The sequence below is a fragment of the Arachis stenosperma genome, chromosome 2 (genome assembly GCF_014773155.1).
Source record: "Arachis stenosperma cultivar V10309 chromosome 2, arast.V10309.gnm1.PFL2, whole genome shotgun sequence".
NCBI classification, from domain to species: domain Eukaryota; kingdom Viridiplantae; phylum Streptophyta; class Magnoliopsida; order Fabales; family Fabaceae; genus Arachis; species Arachis stenosperma.
In genome coordinates this window covers 59145571-59160881 of record NC_080378.1, presented here as the reverse complement: position 1 = coordinate 59160881, position 15311 = coordinate 59145571, and the positions used below count along the sequence as shown (strand labels likewise).

Genomic DNA, 15311 nt, shown 5'->3' with positions numbered 1-15311 from the left:
GTGATATGAATTCAAAAATAGGGAGAAGGACCTGGTCTAAGGACTAGGCATCCAAAGATGTGGTCAAAAAGACCGAATGGTCAAAAGACGTCTAATACAATAATAAAATGTCCTATTTATACTAGACTAGCTACTAGGGTTTACAGAAGTAAGTAATTAATGCAGAAATCCACTTTCAGGGCCCACTTGGTGTGTGCTTAGGCTGAGCTTGAGCTTTACACGTGCAGAGACTTCTCTTGGAGTTGAACGCCAAGTTGTAACGTGTTTTTGGCGTTCAACTCTAGTTCGTGACGTGTTTTTGGCGTTTGACTCCAGAATGCAACATGGAACTGGCGTTGAGCGCCAGTTTATGTCGTCTAATCTCGAATAAAGTATAGACTATTATATATTTCTCGAAATCTCTGGATGTCTAATTTCCAACGTCGTTGAGAGCATGCCATTTGGAGTTCTGTAGCTCCAGAAAATCTATTTGGAGTGAAGGGAGGTCAGAATCCAATAACATTAGTAGTTCTTTGTCAGCCTTTTATCAGAGTTTTGCTCAGGTCCCTCAATTCCAGCCAGAAAATATCTGAAATCACAGAAAAACACACAAACTCATAGTAAAGTCCAGAAATGTGAATTTAGCATAAAAACTAATGCAAACATCCCTAAAAGTAGCTAGATCCTACTAAAAATTACCTAAAAATAATGCCAAAAAGCGTATAAATTATCCGCTCATCAGTGATCCTACTCAAAATGCCACAGACAAGGTCGAATCTTCTGGATCAGAGAATGCTACGCCTTGATTCTAGCATTTACCACAAAGACCCTAATTTCCTCATACCGCGGCTGAACTGATGTCTCAAGAAGTCCCCAATGAAGTCGTCGATTAGCTGTCTAAGAGACGCATGCTCAAGCTAGTGGTTCATTTATATCTGATGAAAGACGCTCGTTGAACCCATGTAGAATAGAGATAACTTTTGACGGTTCAACTCATTCATAAGGTTGAAGAACGAAGATACATCTTAGGAGAGAATCAAACATGAATTAAAATATTACAGTAGTGCTTTTATTAATCCAAAAAACTCAGCAGAGCTCCTAACCTTAACCTAGGAGATTTAGTGACTCATGCTGATAGAAGAAATACAAAATGAAACATAAAAGTGGGCAAGAGTCAAGAAAATTCCCCTAACATTGGTGAACTCTTGTCTATATATACTAATCTAATGACTATGGCTTATAGAAATAAGATAAACTAAGTTGATAGTGCAAAAATCTACTTCTGGGGCCCACTTGGTGAGTGTTTGGGCTAAGCTTTAGTGTCCCACGTGCTAGGAGGCTTCTTGGGCATTGAACGCCTGCTTGGGATACCTTTGTAGGCATTGGACGCCAGCTACTCCCTTTTGGGCATCCAACGCCATGAAGGGGGTAGGTGGCTGGCATTGAACGCCAGTTTTGGGCCTTCATCTCCAAAAACAAGTATAAACTATCATATAGTGCTGGAAAGCCCTGGATGTTAGCTTTCCATAGTCATTGAGAACGCTCCATTTGGATATCTGTAGCTCCAGAAATGCTTGTTTGAATGCACGAAGGTCATATCCTCACAACATCTGCTACGCTTTTCTTGCCTCTGAATCAGATTTTGTCAAAACTCTCAGATTTCAGCCAGAAAATACCTGAAATTACCATAAAACACAACAACTCATAGTAGAATCCAAAAATGTAAATTTTACACTAAAACCTATGAAAATATAATAAAACTTAAACAAAACATGCTAAAAACAATATGAAAATGATGCCAAAAAGCATATAAAATATCTGCTCATCAATTGGTTACGCGTACGTATCATCCATGCGTACGCATCGAGACCAACTTCTCATATCTTCAAATTCTTGTGTTCCTTCCACTTTTTCATGCTTCCTTTCCATCCTCTAAGTCATTCCTGCCCTATAACCCTGAGATCACTCAACGAACACATCACGGTATCGAATGGTAATAAGATAGAATTAAAAAGTAGTAATTTTAAGGCCTAGAAAACATGTTTTCAATCATAGCACAAAATTAGGAAGGAATCTTAAAAACATGCAATTTATATGAATAAGTGTGAGAATAGTTGACAAATCCACTTAATTCAATTCAAAATAAACCATAAAATAGTAGTTTATCAGGCACACTAAAGCAAGTCATACAAATACATATGATGAATGTCTAGCCTTAGTGCATGTCATGAGCTCATGTGTTGGTTGTTTGCCCGCTCCTGACATTACCCGGTCACAAGTCTCGGATATGATTTTCCAACAGGTGTGTAATATAATTTTAAACTACTCTACTGTGGTAGCTCTGCTCTACTGTGGCAGATATTTAGAGGCTGGAAAAGAGACTACTCCAATGTGGCAGTTCTGCTTTTCTATGGCAAATATCAAACAAACATTGCTCTGCTCTTCTGTGACAGGCATATATGTTCTTTTGTGGCATATTTTTAATTGATACTTTATCTTTTCTCAAAAGAATTATTTCTGATTACTTCCTCGCAGTAGATAACTAACATATAATTCTCAAAATATCTAGCATTAAAATTGAAATCTATTTCAATTCCTTTACAGCTTAAAAGTCACTTAAATCATATGAAAACCAACATGTTCCAAGCTTAGGTTCATTACTTCTAAGCTAAACGAATTTGGTTTTACATCCTTCGTCAAACATCAAACACAAATTAAGCATGTAACATTAAAATTCATCTTTTAACTCACGAACCAAGTTTGTCACCAAAACAGCATTGACAGTCTAACTTTCACTCTGTTTTTAAATAAACAAACAAACTTAGAATCACACAAACTTTATGTTCACGCGTCCATCTTGGACTAAGATTTATAACAAGCTAAAATCATAATTTTCAAATTATTCTAACTTCAGTAATAAGGGAAAAATCGTGATTGCATTGTAGCTTTAAAAATCAGAAAAACATCAGTAGTGTACAATTTTCAAATTTTCATATAAAATCCATATTAAATCCAATAACTCTCAAATTTAATATGGTTCAAATAGACTTATCTAGGTTTATTTTTCAATTAGTTCCAATTCCATACCATTTTTAATGAGGAAGTTATCTAGCTTGGAATTTGGGTAATCTTTTGCAAGATTCTGCAGACAGACTCTCTTCCAAGTTCCATAAATCACTCATTAAAATTAGGACAACCCTGAAATTTAATCCACACATACTAGACATACCCAGCTCTCACTTCCAATTGGTTGCAACTTATTATCCTTCCAGGTAATCAATTAATTGGTTTATTATTAATCTCAATTAATCCTTGGCAATGACGCCAAAAACTTGATGGACTTTTTTCAAACTTAGCAAGTGCACCAAATCGTATCAAGTAATACCACGGTAAGTAGGTTATCATTTTCACGAGGATTAATAGACTAAGAAAGCAGTTATTAACTGATTAATCTAGTTAGACAATTGAGAATTAGGTTTTAAGGTATTCAGTATCAAAAATAGAGAATTAAATGAAAGCTATTTGAAAATGATTAAGAAAGTAATATGAATAAAAGTGCTAAGGTTTTCGAGATGTTTAAACTTCAAGGCAAATGTTTTTCACTATGTACTTTGATTATGCAAAGATGTATCCATAGTAAATCATAGTTAATAAACCACAATCCCTTGCTAGTTCAATTTCTCTTAACTTAACAAAGTGTCCATTTCTTGATCAATTGATTATGATAAGAGATGAGACACGTTTAATGATTCAAAATCACACAATTCCTAAGAAATAAACCGAGTTGATTTTATGTCACTTATAAAACCAATTTTAAAACTCAAAGAATTAGGAGAAGAGGTTTTCAAGCTTAATTCCAATAACCAACTTTTCCAAGGTGATAATGTAATTCAATTCAGATTTGAATTATTTTTCAATACACTCAAATTCTTGTGATGAAGAACGAAAATTTGTTTCTTAAGAAAATATAAATGCATTAATCAAAAGTAAAAAAGCTATAACATTAATCAATTAGAATCAACAGAGCTCCTAACCTTAACTGAGGATATTAGTGACTCATAGTGCTTGGAAAACAAAAACTATCAATTGAAACGGCTGCCAGAAAAGAGTTCACATGTATATCTCTCACTCCTTGAAATGCTAACCCTAAACTTAAAATTCAGAATTCAAACTCAATCAAATAAAACAAAATCAAATCTAATCTAATTAATGCTTCTCATATAGTTTTCCCTCTCAAGTGAAGCAATCAAGGAAGAGATGACACCAAGTCACATTGGCAAGAATAAATATTATATGTCGAAATGAAATTAACCCTAAAACGTAACTTCTAACGTTTTCAAATCTCGTAATTTGCATTACCTATTACTTCTATTTCATCTATGATAATCCATTAATGTTCTTAAATACATAAACTATTAGTGTTAAGTTGGCTATACTTAATACCATGAGGTATCCAATGGTAGACTAACAACGTTAATTAACAGACAGTCATGCCTATAAAACTTAAACTATTGTCACTAGGACAAGTCACAAGGCATGACAAACACTCAGAGTATGCAGTAAAGCATAGTCATTCCACTTCTAAGGCTCTACAGGAAGGACTGCTCTGATACCATAATGTAATGTCCCTTCCAGCAAAATACCTTGCTTAAGTCATGGTATTTCTACTAAAAAGAACATTACGTAACCTTTTCTAATAATAATTACTTAACACTGAGCCTTTATGTCGATATCACATTCTAATTTTAAGAAATTCCATAAAATTTTGTCTTTATTTATTAAAATTATATATCAAAGATCTCCAAGTAATAATAATCACATAAATACTAATAATAATAAATGTTATACAAGTGAAATCAAATGAAACTCATGTACAACACCTACCCCTCTATATAAAATGGAATCTTATGCAACAAGAGTGAGGAGACTCTATGAAAGAAACTTGATTTCATATACAAGTTTCATTATTCGTCTGTAGCTTCATACTGAGTCCTCAAACCTGTGACACTGAAAGGGATGAAAATTTTGGGGTGAAAATTAACCACAAGTTCTCAGTAGAGGTTGAGAATGTCATAAAGTAAATAATAAAACGCAAATAGTTAATTTAGTCCAGCAATATTTACCTTCATTAATTCCATAAAACTCTTTAAAGTTACATTAGCGGCCTCCTCCTTCCCCTCTTTGCCACATCTCTTCCTCTCTCATTCGATCTCTCTCGCTTGCTCTCTTGAACTCCCTCCCCTGTTGTCTTCCTTTTCTTCATGTGTGTATTGTGTCTGTGTGGTGGGTGTTTGCTCTTGAAGGAGTGGTGATAAAAGAGTGAACATGGCCTAGTAAATGATAAACAAGTATGGGGTATGTATGTGTAAGTGATTGGTCAGCGGGTAACGTGTTAGATAATAATGGTACATATAAAATAAGAAATTTAGGATTAAGGTTAAAATAAAATATATACAAGTAACTTAGAAATTTTACAAAATATTCAAGATACAAGAATAACTTAAGATTTAAATATAATATTGTAGAAATTACTTTCGAAACATATATAATTTTATTTGTCAATATATCAATGAGATTAAATAATTATTTTTAATTTAAATTATAAAATAAACATATTGATCACATTTTATAAGGTACAATTTTTTTTTGGTGACTTTTATAAGGTACAATTTGAACCCAAATTATCAATTACCTAAATTAAATCATATAACCTTTTATTATTTTTCCATCACCGAAATTAAAATTTCAATTATACTAAATAACCAATTATAATAAAATTATACAATATTGTTAATTAACTTAACTCCAAATATTCATAAAATTAATTTAATTACCCTTAATAGATTAGTTTTTAAAAATAAAGTGTTCGAATTAATAAAATAAGTCATAACTTATTCATAATAGAAATTACCTAAATTAAACGATATAATTCTTTCTTATTTTTCAATTAATGAAATTATGTGAAATATTTAATTATAATAAAATTATCTTAAAATCCTAATTGATATATAATCAACTTATCTTATAACTAATTTAATTATTTTTAATAAAATAATTTTTAAAAATATAAAGTTAAAAGTTAATGAAACAAACTATAATTTATTCATATTTAGATTTTCAAAAATATAGAATGTTACACAGAAAGGTTATATTTGTTTCAATCATGAACATGAAAAACATTGTTTATTTAATTGTAATTTTTTGCCTTTTTTAGATGGATGTATTTGCAGTCCCTGTTTTTCCACCATGTGGGCAGATTTATAAGAATGGAAAAGCAGAGAGGTTTCTCGAATGGACTAGGATTTGGTCGATAAACGGGACTTGGAGATCTTGTATAAAGAATTGGGATACAAAGATTACATTGCCAGATTTGAAGCTGGGTTGCACCGTATTGAAGGAGATGCTGAGATTAACGACCTGCTCAATAACAAGCTTCAAAATAAGGGATCTGTTGAATTTTACATTTTCTTTGAGCATACTATGGAGGAGAATGATGGAGCAGGGTTGATGTAGAGGAAGTTGGTGATCTTGAGGAGTGTCAATGATGAGGGATACGAGAGTGCCAATGATCAATTGTACAAACCTCCACCAAAGGGTGTTGAAGATGAAGATTACAAGCATGAGGATAGCGATCAGAATAGATGATAATTGTGTTAAAGTAAATTCAGGTTCATCCAATTAGATAGCTAATCATGTAAAAAACTTGTGGTGTCACATATACATTGCAGTAACACTTGGAGGCAAAAACGGTGCTTTATCCCCTTTCCTTCCCACCGACACATGCACCGCACCAAGCTGAGCAATCTGTCGCCCCTCCTCTTCGCCGACTAAAATTAGCCTTCGTTGCTGCTCATGTTTTCCAATCATTCATCTGTCTGCCATGCAATTAGGATTAGGTTTAGAGATTTCATTATCATTTCATACGAAATCAACAATGTTTCTCTCCTTCCATAAGCGTTTACGTTTTGTTTAGTGAGCTCATCAAAACGATGTCATTTAACAGCCCTCAGTAAGGACTAACGGTATCCGACAAATGCCAACTCCAGGGACTAATTTGGTACTTTTGATTGCTTAGTAACTAATTTGTCTGATGCGAAATTTTTCATTGACTAAATAGTAAACTGACTCTCCTCAAAAAATAAAAATAAAAAAAAACTGCATTCACTATCTAATTCAATTTGAACGAATTAATATTTGAAGTGAACCTCTAATCCAATCCATATCTATTCGCACAAAAGACGTTGCAATTCCTGACAAAGAAAAAGACAATGCAGCCCCTAACCATGATTGCAGAGTGGGTAATTAAGTATCAGGTTGTTCTTGTAAGATAGGCTAGGTAATGACACAAGGTGCATGTGAAATCGGTTAGACTCATTAGTCCCTGATCACCAAATAAGTACGATGTTGTTCAATATAAATAGTCAAAAGAAAGCAATTAAATCAACTTTGCTGTAACAGGCTAACAGCCAACTACCATATTCATATCTCAACGACAAAGATACACATCAAACTTTCATAATAACCAGTTTTCTAGACTCAACCACAGACGTGTCCTTTCTAGAATGAAACAAACTAAAAGGCCAAAGTCCAGAGAACACCAATTCAATCATGCAATTAATAACTTGCACAGAACTAACGCAAGTACGCAACCCTTTTGAAGGTTTGGATAAAATAAATTAAAAATAAATCAAAATCGAAAGGGATGCATTTGTCACATTACAAGAAAACAAAACATGGCCAATAAACCTAGTCCTCCATATTTTGTTGGATACGAAAACTTTCCTATGAGCCTATCATTTATATCCAAGGAAATATAAGCTAAAACACTAGTTTTAAGAGCTGGGAAGATTTTCCTTGAATAACCGCGGAAGAATTTCATGAGCACCTATGTCCAAACCATCCGGATCCCTGAGAAATAAATAGCTAACACAAATTAGATTTTTCAATTTAAAAGGTTATATTATATAACCAAAAGCAAACTTTCAGGGCGCACTGCAAAGTTCCCATACTAATAATTCTAAGAAGAAATTAGATGAATAGAACCAGCCTAGCAAGTTCCCTGATCAAGTACGTGTTTGGATTCTTCGAAAAGGCAATAGACAAAATTTAGGTAATAAATCTTTAAGCATAACGCTATGATGAAAGCGAAACCAATTTATGTTATTTATCAGGAATCACTTGGAAGATTCTCAATGAGAAGGTTCCACAATTATTCAACATTTTTTACGAATACAGTTACCATTCAAAAAATAGGTACATTGGATGATCTTCCTTCTACAAGATTTGAAAAGTTAATTGATACTTCTCTACTTCATGCACATTGAAAGGTTAACAAAATTTATACTTCCTTTGGAGATGTAAGAAAGTAAATGGACTAGAAGGGGGAAAATGTCCAGAAGGGGTAAAAAATTTCAAATTTCGTTTTCTTTGGTACATAAATATTTTAATAGCTAATTAGCAAATGCTCCAGAAAATTGAATGCATATAGTGAATGAAGGTTAAAATACATTCCATCATTTGCATGTAAGAGAGTGGAGGAAGAGAAACCTGCACAACGTCTGTCCCTTTTCATTGGAACTTGGAATAAACCAGAGCTTTCGTAGAGAAGGTGTCTCAAATTGAACAAAGAAGCCATCATTTTGCGCATGTTTCCACTTCCTTGATCCTTGGCCTTTCCAGACCTGCTCACATAGTGACACATAATGTCATTAGCGGATTGACCATATTCAGACCCCATTATTCTAATTGAAAAGAAATCAATCATAATCACAAAAATTAATCAAACAAATTGAACTCAGTTTGAGATGATTTGTTGAAGAGGAATATTGGCCACATGAATTCCCTAAATGCTCAAAATAATATAATAAGATGGCAGTGACATGAATGCACCCCAGGCCACTAGTAAAAGGTCCGCATAGTCCGGGATTTTATCCGGACCTTGAACTTGAAAGACCACAAGCATTTTCTTTTCTGTTTTTCTTTTTCCGTTTATTTTAATGACATTTAAGGGAAACATTCATTAAGTTGAAACAAGTTGATTACAGTCTCTAATGACCAGATTTTTTATATCTCTTGGACGCACTTCCAACTAAATAAAACAAACATGAAAACAAGCTAAGAGGGCCTATTTGGTTGGCTCCTCTCGTTGTATGACTAAATCGAAGAATGAAGTCTGCTCGCTATCTCTTTGCAATCAATCACCAATAACACGTGCCAAAATGTTACGACTATCTGGTGTTGTGTTTTCATTCATTGAATTGAAAAATTATTCATAGCATGCTAGGAATATGAACATGACTAAGGTCCAGCGCAAACACATCCAATAAAGAGGCACCTGTATACTAAGGAAAACTAGCAAAAGCATTTTAAAAGAACATTTGGATGTAAATATCCTTTCCGAAAACTTAATTTTTAACAGAACATGATGGCATAGTTTAGTCTATGTAACTGGCCCCACTAAGAACGAAAGGATGTCCACTCTGTAGTTGCATTAATTGCACACTCAGCAATTTAAGCACTTAGATTGGAAGAATCAAATGAGAAGAAAGATGAGGAAGGAAAGGCAAGCATAAACTTAGTCCACAACCAAAATACTTTTTGTCTCAACCAACACGAGCAGTTTAAAGTTGGCCACATGCCCAAATAAATTATTTCCCTGAGATATCATTTCTATCTCAAATGTGATCTCCCTAAAAAGTAGGATATTTGATTCCAATAAAATTTTCCAATTAACAACAATTTATTAGCGTGTTACTTTTTCTGCCAAAGATAATTCACCCCCACCACATTTAGCGCCTTACTAAATCAAAATTTACCTGTGGATAAGCAATGATGCTTTTAGGAGTCACTAAGCAGGCTGCTTTGGAGAAAGACTCCTCAGCATACTGTCTAAGATACAAAAAGCAATTGCCATGAGTATGTGGTGATTCAAATGCCTGGCAAGTCACGTAAGACAAGAGTGAGATTAAAATCCTGAATATCATACTGAGAAGTTTATTAATTTCCTTTTAATGATCACTTGCCAATAAAAAGTGTATGCATCACATTAAGCCTATAGTCTATCAAAGAATACAACCAATAAATGAAAGCGAACCACCACAAAACCAAGTCAATCCAAAATAGAAACTCAATAAGATTCATAAAGATATAACCTTGTCAATATTCACAATTGGGGCATATTTATCTGTCTGTGTCTTTTCCTTATCAAGAAGAAAGTAAACTCTAGCATCCAGTTTAGAGGTCTCATGCCATGATTTTACAGCAGTTTCCATGGTCTCAACAAGGAATGTAAACATGTCCTTCCAGCACTCTTCAGATCCATATTTTCCAGACTGCATGGGAAATATCTCAATTCTCATTTGGGGAATTTAAAATTATGCAGATGTGTATGGGAAATAAATTTAACCACGTTATAAATATCAATATAATGGAATCAATATTAAAGCAAACAATACAGAACATCTCAGAAGAGAGAAGAAAAACTACCGATCAATAGAGTAAATGTGAGAATTAGAATTCTCATTGGAATTGAAATTATTAACTTTTGTTTGTTCCAAAACATGGAAAAGAATTCAATTCTTGAATGAATTCTGATTCTTAGCTTTCCACACAAGCTCTAAAACTTTCAAGTGGAATTAATAGCTGTGTCTACACATAAAACTAGAGCATAAAAAGGATGAAGAAAGTGAAGTTTTAGCCATGGAAGAAGATAATAGGGACAGGTGGAAGAGTTACTTTAGCTAGGTCTCAATGAAGGATAGAGACTCTCAATGGCTAAACGCTAGGGAAAGGGACCTAAAGTTATACCCTATAGTTTCTGGAATTTAGTGAGGAGGATGGATAAGCAGTGGAACACTGATGTATTGGATTGTCTAAGAGAAACATAGAGATTGGGTTGCACCAACGGTCAACATCTAGTCTCTATCTTTTAGGTTGAACTTAGATGTGCATATTGAACGTATCCAGGAATGAACGCCAAGGTGCATACCTGTTGTATATGATATCATGATATGCTCATTCTTAGAAAAGCAAGAGAGAAATTAAATTGGAAATTAGTGCTGTAGAAAAATATTTGAAGCACCTACTTTTTGTTAAAAGAGAAGTAAAATGGAGTATACAATATACAAGTTTAGCAAATGGTGCACTAATTCTATCTTAGAGATGAAAATTTGAAGACCGTAACAAACACAAATCAAACAGCTTAACTATCTTGAGTCTATCTACAAAATGATGAGGACATAACATAGAGAATTCAAGGTAGGCCTTTGAAATGGAGGAGTACTTTGGGTTTGTTTGTTATAGAAAATACCGTTCAATGTCAAGGAAAAATTTTAAAGCAGATCTACAATGTTGCGTGGGATTCAATTTCTGACACTAAAAAGCCAAAAGGTGAAATTCTTGCAGGGTAAGAATGTTATGTTGGATAAGTAGCAGTGTTTTTAAATTGTGGCCACGGCAGCACCATGGCATTATGGCATGGCGGTGTTTAGGCTAACCGCCATCTTAAGTGTGTGGTGTTGTGGAAATGCCATTGGACAAATGACGGCCAGATTGGCGGTGGCGCCGTTGTGATCCAATACAGATATGGCGGAGATGGCATGTCTTATTGGAATTTCTTTTAAATTAGAGGGTCTTTTGGTCATTTTAATACCCCTAAGCCTAACATTTGTAAGACAAACTCCTCTCTACTCTCTGTTGTTCACTCCCCTCCTCCTCCATTGCTTGACTAAGACAAAGAATTGGGATGCTGACAGCATCACCACCAACAGCATTGTCACCGTTCTGCAGAGGAAGTCCACGATGACGAAGCAATAGAACGTGACAGAGTCACAGAACATTGACAATGATGGCGCCATGGCCTGCAGAGGAACACAACAATGTTGAACGTTGTTCCTGAATCTGCTTCTCTATGGTGCTTCCTTTTTCTCTTTATATTTTGACCCTCAAGATTTTGTTTATCCATTCTAAACCCTTTTCTCTATTCTAAGCCCTCTATCATTTTTTCTGTTCCAAACACTCAAATTAGTTCTGCTGCAGCTTAGCTATATTAATATTTTGTCAATTTGATATTAGTTTTAATCTTTAATATTGATTATTATAACATGGATAAATAGTTTTACATTATGATAATAAACTATTAGTAGTTAGTGGTTTAGATATTATTTTTATCTTCTAGTAGTTTTATTTATATTTTCTAGATTATTTTAGTATTTATTTGCATACAGTTTATATATCTTTTTAATGTATCCGACATTTGCCAAAATAGTATCAGCTATAACCTCATGCCGGTATTTTACGCTTCCACCATGAGTAGCCATCAGCCATCAAAAACTATGATTAGTAGACGCATTAAATAAGATGCATTTAAAAAATAATGCAACATAGAAAGATGGGGTGGCATCTATGCCTAGTGTGAGCTTGGTTTTTTGTGGTTTCAAGGAATTTTGTTAATACTTTTCAGTGTTATTATGGTGTTTCAATCTTCAGGCTGTTTACAGATTTTAGCAATCTTGGATTACTTGGTTTGGCTATCAGACTGGGTTAAACTTAGCTACACTCATATTCTTAAGCTTGAATTAACAATAGAAGCTGGTCCAAAAGATCAGTTTTTTCCTCTTCAGTGCATTTGACATTTGTCTCATTATCTTCTCTCCTCTTCCCACCTGCCCCCTAAACCCCAACCTTAAAAACAAAACAGATGTTCCTTTTTCATTGTCCTTCCCTCATACCTTTTCTAAATCATATAAATTGATTAATGTAATAGACACACTAACAAACCACAGGACAATTGAAAACTCATACTAATAGTACAAGATTACATGGATACTAACCAATTCAGGTTTCAATGCTTGTAAATGTTTGGCCATGTCGACATTAGATCTCATGTTCTCCACTTCTTGAGCTCGCTTACCTTCCCTTACTAGTTGGTTTATCCTCTTTATCTTTTTTGTTACTTCTTGACTTTGCGGGTTATACTGCAAAGCTATCTCAAAGGCAGCCAATGCCTACAAATATGTAAAGAAGCAAAAGTATTAGTAACAACCAAAAAAAATGGTTTGGTTTATGAAATGGTAAGGGAAAAGGCAATCATAAGCTTACATCATCATATCGCTTCATGGCTTCTAATATACTCCCCTTCCTGAAATATCCCTGCATGTAGCATAGCTCGCAAACTTGTTACAATTTTACAAGGGTCAGACACTCTTAACATTAAGAAGATTAGCTAAAAGTTTACCTTTTCCCATTCTGGTTTTAATTTTATTGTCATCTCAGCATCATCAAGAGCTTTGTTGAGCTTATCCAATTGCAGCAATGCTGCAGCACGATTACTGGCAGACAATGTAAGACAACACATCGGACACAATATTTATGCATTAAGTTTGACATAAAATAATAAGAAAGAAGAGAACAGTATCTTCTACATATAGTCATATACACTTATAGAATGGCATATATTAGTAATTATCCCGAGCTATGTGCAATCTAGCAATAGGTATGAGCTGAAGCTAAAATTAGTTGTTTGCGCCGCTAAAGCACATCCCAAACATCTAATGAAGGTCAAGCAAGAAAAAGGATATTGGAGACTAGACCCATATTTTATGTCCCCATTTCAGGATGTACAGAAAAAGTCTTGCAACCTTTACAACCAAAAGAGTCTCTGTATGTACTATCTGGATTTCTGACATACTAACAACCAAAAATGGATCAACATCACTAGTCACACAACTGAGATGCACAGGGCAATGACTTAACCAACACAAAGGTCTCGCCTAACAGCTGCCAAAAGTGGAATTCAGAAACTCAGGTCACAAACTAACAGAATCACTTCAACCAAAAGTTCATAACTTACAACAATCGAAGAAACACAACTAACATAAGGGGAAGCCCTGTGCACAAGCATCTGCATTAACACAGAGTCAGGGAAGAGCCACACCCAAAGGGTGTAACATACGGGATACAGCCCAAAATTACATTGGGTGCTTCCACTGGATTGAACCCGTGACCTGAAGGGCTCACGCAGAGACATCTCAACAGTTACTATAAGGCTCCCATTCAGAAACACAACTAACAAAAAACACTAAATTAAATACAGAAAGAGAAGACGGAGAGAGAGAGAGAAGGGGGGGGGGGGGGGGGGGGGGGGAGCAAAACAGAAACTCACTTCCTATTCAGTTTTCATTTCTCAGAACAAGGGCACAGAGGAAACCAGAATATTTCATCACAATGCAAAGGCAGAATTTGAAATCCCAACGATTGAAATAAAAAGTAAACAAATAAAAAGGGCATCATTTTGAGAAATTAAGTAACAAAAAGTAGAGACTGTAGTAATAAGAGAAGGGAGGGGAGGACCTATAAAGAGTAGGGCTTGAAGGGTCTTGCTTAATGGCTTGAGTGTAGAGTGCGGCAGCTTTGAGGTACTTGCCTGACTTGAAGAACTCGTTGCCCTGATCCTTCAGAGACATCTCCGAACTCGATCCGCCTTCTCTTTCCGCCATTAGTGGATGGATGAACCCTTTCAACCTTTTTCACTCACTCACGCACTGTCTGCTGCCCCCCAATGCTTTGCGATTTTCCTTCCTTTTTCTCCTTTCCCTTTTCAAATTTTTTTCTCTTATTTTTCTCACCTACTTTTAACTCAAAATCAAAATTGCAATCCAGACTGCAAACATCGCTATGGGGTTTTACTAAGATGTTTGTTCCTTCCAGTTCCAGCCACCTCCTCTTGGTTCTTTTTTGGTGTATATATAGTAGCAAGAATTCTTTTAATTTTTTTTTTTTTTCTTTTTAGGTACACGATGACAAGATCTGTCTTAGACTCTTAGATGATGCTAATTCGATTTAGGGTTTAAAGTTTGGGAGCCACTCACATAGCATAATGATTAAATCTAGTTTAATATGGCCGGTTTTTTACCAAAATCAACGATCCGGAACGGTTTATATAAACTGAACCGGATCATGCTTAAATTTGTTTTTTTATTCGAAAACCAATCCTTTTTTTTTTTGTCCTTCTCTCACTTTTATTATGCTTGAGCTCTCATTTCTCTCATAGGGATTTGGTTAGCTGGCTCTGACACTCAAGTTCTCTCTTGCTCTCATCTCCAATCTCTTTCACTGTCTCTGATCTCGTATTCAAGTTCGTCGTCACTCTCTGGATCGTCAGTCGCCACCGTTTCGAACTCAGTCATGCTCGTCGTCACGGGCGACAGAAGCAGTAGATCCCAGAACTGGTCATCATTGTTGCTTCCTCACCTTCTATGTAATTTTTTTCTTTTTCGAATTTCTTTGTTTTTCAAAGAACTGAGACTTTGATATTTCTATGTTTTCATAAGGAC

At 34.8% G+C, this 15311-nt stretch overlaps 1 protein-coding gene and 1 long non-coding RNA gene across 2 annotated transcripts; both read right to left on the bottom strand.

Moving 5' to 3' along the window:
* Positions 1-4785: 4785 nt before the first annotated feature.
* On the bottom strand, positions 4786-5343 carry LOC130959447 (uncharacterized). The gene is made up of 2 exons (XR_009078530.1): positions 5103-5343; positions 4786-4986 (listed from the first exon to the last, which is right to left on the bottom strand). It is a non-coding gene; the product is annotated as an uncharacterized LOC130959447 (long non-coding RNA).
* A 2288-nt stretch (positions 5344-7631) lies between these two features.
* LOC130962101 (U-box domain-containing protein 70) lies at positions 7632-14806 on the bottom strand. The gene is made up of 8 exons (XM_057888195.1): positions 14329-14806; positions 13214-13307; positions 13078-13128; positions 12810-12983; positions 10131-10310; positions 9795-9914; positions 8527-8660; positions 7632-7887 (listed from the first exon to the last, which is right to left on the bottom strand). The coding sequence occupies exons 1-8, from the start codon at positions 14472-14474 to the stop codon at positions 7812-7814; spliced, it is 975 nt and encodes a 324-aa protein (XP_057744178.1). The 5' UTR covers positions 14475-14806; the 3' UTR covers positions 7632-7811.
* Between the last annotated feature and the right edge of the window lie 505 nt (positions 14807-15311).